We start from the raw sequence: 5,869 nt of genomic DNA, 5'->3' as shown, positions 1-5,869 counted from the left end.
AAATAAAATAAAATAAAAATAAATTTAAAAAATAAAAAAATAAATGAACTGTTAAAGATACTTGACTGCATTTTGCAGAGCTAAAGATGAAAATTAGAAAGTCATATTTTTCGTTTTCACCCCTCAACAAATTGTTTCTTTTCTGAAAGCATTGTTTTGCTATTTCTTGGGGAATGGCGGTGTTTCTCTGGAAATATCTGTGTTGAGTTGTCATAGTACTATAGTTAATATGCTTTATTGGTTGATATATGTGCCATCAGAGGACAATATAATAAAACCACATGGAATGTGAAACAGAATATATTAAGTGAACTTTCTTTGTGCCATAATATGTTCTTCTCATCCTGAAAATTGAAGAGACTTACACAGGATGTCATATTTTCCCCTAGGGAATAATTGGATAACTCAGTTATGATTTAGTGCAAGAAAGCAAGCATTTATATAACATACTCTTGAGTCCTTAAAGAGTTAATAAGCCTTGCTAAAGTACACTATATATTTCCCAAGAGTAGCCTAAATACCTGGAGGATCTGTCTAGCCATGTAAAAATACTTAAACTTAAGCTATATCAACATGCTAATGTATTTGCATTATAACGTAAAGCAGTTTAGTATCATTTAGTCAAGTATGTCCACTCTTGAAGAATTCATTAGGCAGCAGCTGAGTTTTCCATAAAGTCTGACTCCCAAAGTGGCATATTTAGGCTTCGTTCTCCATAGAAAATATTAACTGTGAAATTTTATGTGTAAGCAGTAAATTATCAGGACTACACAGTGGACCAATTTTAGAAATAGCTAATCAAAGCCAATAAATTTCCCATTTGGGTGTGAGTATGTGGTGGTGAGATCTAATAAGGACTGTTGATAGACACTCACTCGCCCAATTTCCTGCTTCATCAGAGCGTGTAACCGAAGTGAAGACTGATATCTTCGTCACCAGTTTTGGACCCGTTTCAGACCATGATATGGTAAGTGGACACTGTATCTTTGGTTTTCTTGGAGAATTTTTAAAATTTAACTTTTCAAAGAAAAATATAAACTAAGTTTTTAGGGAGCAACCTGAAAAGTCTTGGCTATACCTTTGTGTCTTTCTGTGTGTAATATGTAATATGTAATAAAATATTAATACAATAGAAAAATACTCATTTGCTTCCCAGATCAGACCTATTTCCATGATTTTCAACCACTGCAGTCATCTTTTAAAAAAAATATCTAAAATGATTGCTATGTCTTGGTTAATACCCTGCAAGCCATACAGTATGAGTTACGTTTCATTTTAGTGAGTAGGCCATGTTGATTCAAGGATGCTGTTTTCAGGTAACCAGAACTGTTATAGAATGGCCGTGAACATTATGATTTCTAAATTATTTTGGCTACTAAAACTAAAAGGAAACGAGTATAAAAGTTGACCAGAATTAGACAAAATATTTAAAACGCACCACTAGGAAACATTCTGCTTCATTGCAAAAAGCATTCGTTAAATTAGTGTCCAGAGTGGAAATATAATGAATCTATACTTGCTCTTTTTTTCCAGTCCAAAGAAATTAACATGAATTTCTCTTCTGTCTGATGGGAGTTATAGAGCTGTACAGAAATTATATAATATTACTGAACTAATAACAGCCAAGGTTCTATATAAGCAAAACATCATAAAGTGGTCATGGAGACGTACCATTATGAATATTTCAAAGATATATTAATTGAATACTATTTTTTAAATGCCTCACATTAGCACCAGCTTACTGTAAAAGTATTTTGATTTCAACATAGCTCACAGCAGGTCAGAATAAAACTTACAGAAAATATGAATGGCAGAGTAAAAGCCCTGACAAGTTCTGAGGTAAACAAACAAATAAACAAACAAACAAAAACTATATTTAATCTGGTGCTTTTGCAATTGTATTTACCCAAGGCCTTTTTTGTCATTTGACTCCTGTTTATGTTCTGTAGAACTAATATTCTGTAAAGTGAACTTTGGGAAATTCTGGCCTAGAGGATAATTAGATATTTTAGATTTTAAGACAAGCTTTGAAATATGGCAACTGGACAAAGAAAAACAGGTGGAGTATATAAGCAGCAACAGAGTGGTAACTAAGAATGCAGGTTTCTGAACCAGATTGCCTGCGTTTATGATGCCAGCTACTTCACATACAAGGGTACATCCTTAGGGAAATTACTTAATATCTCTTTGGATCAGTTTCTTCATGTATAAGGTGAGATTAATGATACCACTTAACAAATTTTAGCCATTACTAATATGCAAGAAGTATCATATGAAAGTCAATCACACTTGTGAATTTATGCATCTTACAATTCATTTGGAATTATGATCAGTCTGTAGACCACTTTATTGAAATAACCTGTGATACAATGTATTATACTAAATTGACAACTTTCCAAGGACCCATTGTAATTCTCTCATGTTGCAACTCAGTCTTTCCACACTATTCTCTCATGGTACTTTTATGATTAAAAATATTTATTAGGTACCAGTCATGTTTAAGGTCAAATACAAACTGTTCTGCCTGTATTCCATAGAATCCATAAATGATTTTGCCGCTCTCTGTCACTTGTTCCCAATATTAACTATTTGTTTTAGTCCTGCTTTCTGCTAGGCAGTATAGTGTCGGCGCTGGCAGGGCTGGCTCTGGGACTCAAGCTGGTTGAATTCAAATCCACCATCAGCAGCAGCATGACACTGAACAAATTGCTTAAGCTTCTAAGGCTCAAAGTCTTTCAAATGTGTATATTATTATAGTTGTCTATTCCTGCAACATTTTTATAAGTTTTAAATGAGATATGCAAATAAAGTGTCTACAATAGTGCTCGATAAGTCATAGCTATTATATTATTTTTACCTCTGAGCTCCTTATCGTGCCATGAAGAACTCATGGAAATTTCTTCTTCTCGCTACCCATCTAAATCCTATACTTCCGCCCAAATCAAGACCCGAATACTTGATGAAATCAGTTTTATTAGTCTAATAACAAATTGACTTTCCGTTTTTGTATTCTGATCACATGTATTGACTCTAAAATACCTTTTAGCTTTCAGCCACATGTATAGCACTGCTTTGTAAACTTATTTCTCTTATTTATAAATAAATATCTTATTTTCTTAAATTGTTGCCTAGAGTGTAAAGACACATGTGTTTCACATCTTTCACAGTATTAGTTCATTGCTATTTTAAAGTAAATGTTAAATTACTATTTTTTTGGTGATAGGTTTAGGACCCTATAATATTGAAAAAAGTTGAGGTCTTGTGGGACCTAATAAATTATACCCTGTTTCCTCTCTGAGTTCTGAAAATAGAGATATAAGACAATAGAGTAGGAGGCATGGGGAATGAAAATATCATATATACATTACTAATAATGATGATATTACATAATGTGACTTATACCTGTAGACAAGTGGGTTTGCAGAGAGTAGGCACCAGAATCAACCAGATTAACCCACCCAGTCAAGGCAGTGTTAACTTTCTTTTGCTGGGGTGTGGATTATACATGTAAAACTTCCAGCATCAGAGAGCACAGCAGAATTTTTCACTCTTATAGGCAGCCAGCAGCCAAATGGAAAAGACAAGAGAAAAGGACTGAAATGGGTAAAATTGATGTATTTTTCCAAATTAACCTATCAGATTAAATTCCCTTTCTTCCTTCTTTTCCCCAGTGGAAGAGTGTGAGGGAATTGGGAGCACGCAGAAGTTTCTTTTTTCTCATTGATGAAAACATCAAGAGAGGGCATGGAACATTCAAAACATCACACACTGATGGCAGTCCTCATCTTACTACTCACAATAATGTAAATTTTACTTACTGGCCATTCTATCTCAGTCTCTGGCACCTGGCATGGTGCATCACAGAGTCAATGTCCAGTAGGAGTTGTTGTAGGACAATGCCCAAATGAAGCCACAGGCGATCAAAAGCTTTTCTCTTTTCTTAAAAAAATAGGTGGCATGCCTTTGAGTTATTGCTTCAGATTAATTGTGATTTAATAAACCAGTGTTGGAGTTTTTGAATCTTAGAATAGGCTTTTTGATACACCTTCAAACTTGTGATTATAATCTACATTTTATATATCACATTCGGCCAAATATCAGATAGGAATAAGGAACAGAGTGTCCAACCAACAATATTCCCTATTGCCTAAAACCTCTGAACAAGACAATGTTTCAATTGGTCTGCTAAAAATCAAATTAGCCATAGGTCTGCCACTGGTTTGCTAGTAGCTGGTAGAAATTGTACCTGAGCACCTTGCTTTAGAAGATTAATCATTTAAATTATATTATGGGAGAACTGTGTACAAGAAGCAGCAGCATGTTTTAGAAGAAATCAAAATCAGAAGGCAGAAAGACAAAGCTGTTTTTCAAAATGGGAAAAGTTTTATAGTTTTTAAAGTGAGTACTAATAAATTAATCTATATTAATAACATAACAAGATTTAATGCTATTGAATGCTTACAATACATTAGGCACCATGCTAAATGCTTTCTAGATAATATTTCATCTAATCCTCATGCAAACCTTTTAGCTAAGTATTATTCTTATCTACATTTCCCAGAGAAGGAAAGTGACCTGCTAGCTAAGTGTAGCAACTTGAACCCAGGCTATTTAGCCCCAGAGACTCCACAGCTCCCAAGGCATCTGACTTCATTTAGAATAGCAAACAAAATTAGGACAACTCTCTAACTTTATTTTAAAAACCATTAATTGGCAATCAAACAGAACATTCCCAGGGCACTAGGTTCTGACAGAAATACCGAGGCAGTACAATCATAGAGCCTTGTTTTCCATAGTGCTTAAAACGTATTAAGTCAAAGTACACACAGATGGTAATAAATGGCACAGGCAGGAACACTTCAATACAATATTTATTTAGGAACATAGCGGATGTTTTGTCCCGGATCTTCAGACTAAGACTCACATTCTCCAGGGACCTACTCTATTGAACAGAGCAACTCAGACTTTTCACTTGAGTGGTAGGGACTAGAGCCTGGAAACTTGAGCAAATTATTTAAGAGAGCTTCTCCTTTGTCCAGCCTCTCTTCCACGGAGTCCCCTCTTTTGCATTTTGTTTTTACTGAACTTGGTTTCGACCACCTTCTTACTTTCCTTAGATTTCCTTCCCTACAATCCTTCTAAAGAAATAGCACATTTTCATGACCAGCTACATAAAAACCTAATATAAATTTGTGTTGATAAAATAATAAAATGGGAGACAGATAATAATTTCTAACTTTTGCTAAGAGCTTCCTATGTTCTAGGCACTGTTAAAAGATACTCACAAGTATCAACTCACTTCTCACAATCGCAGAGTGAATTATCCCACTTTATAGATTAAGAAACTGGGGCCTTAGCGAGAGTAAAATAATTACCTAAGGCCACTCAGCAGGTAGGTTCAGAACTTACATCCATAGTCATTATGCTCTAGTTCTGCTGCTCTCCTCCCTGTTTTTCCCAGCTTCCTTAAGAAGGGACTTTGGCCAGGTGCAGTGGCTCACGCCTATAATCCCAGGACTTTGGGAGGCTGAGGCGGGAGGATCACCTGAGGTCAGGAGTTCAAGACCAGCCTGACCAACACTGCAAAACCCCATTTCTACTAAAATACAAAATTAACTGGTCCTGGTGGCGCATGCCTGTAAATCCCAGCTACTCGGGAGGCTGAGGCAGGAGAATAACTTGAAGTCAGGAGGCGGATGTAGAAGTGAGCTATGATCACATCATTGCAGTCCAGAATGGGCAACAAAGAGTGAAACTCCTTTGGGAAAAGAGAGAGAGAGAAAAGAAGGAAGGAAGGAAGGAAGGAAGGAAGGGAGGGAGGAGGGAGGGAGGGAGGAGGAGGAGGAGGAGGAGGAGGAGGAAGAAGAAG

General features: G+C 35.8%; 1 protein-coding gene across 4 annotated transcripts in view; it reads left to right on the top strand.

The window, feature by feature from the left end:
* GABRA1 (gamma-aminobutyric acid type A receptor subunit alpha1) overlaps positions 1–5,869 on the top strand; it is a 63,445-nt gene that overhangs the window by 24,845 nt on the left and 32,731 nt on the right. For all 4 annotated transcript variants that reach the window (XM_017889039.1, XM_017889040.1, XM_017889041.1 and 1 more), the window contains one exon: positions 900–967. In XM_017889039.1, coding sequence (XP_017744528.1) covers positions 900–967 — 68 coding nt within the window. The remainder of the gene's footprint in view (positions 1–899; positions 968–5,869) is intronic.

The sequence above is a fragment of the Rhinopithecus bieti genome, unplaced genomic scaffold, assembly GCF_001698545.2.
Source record: "Rhinopithecus bieti isolate Rb0 unplaced genomic scaffold, ASM169854v2 scaffold_15850, whole genome shotgun sequence".
NCBI classification, from domain to species: Eukaryota; Metazoa; Chordata; class Mammalia; order Primates; family Cercopithecidae; genus Rhinopithecus; species Rhinopithecus bieti.
This window is presented reverse-complemented; position numbering and strand designations above follow the sequence as displayed.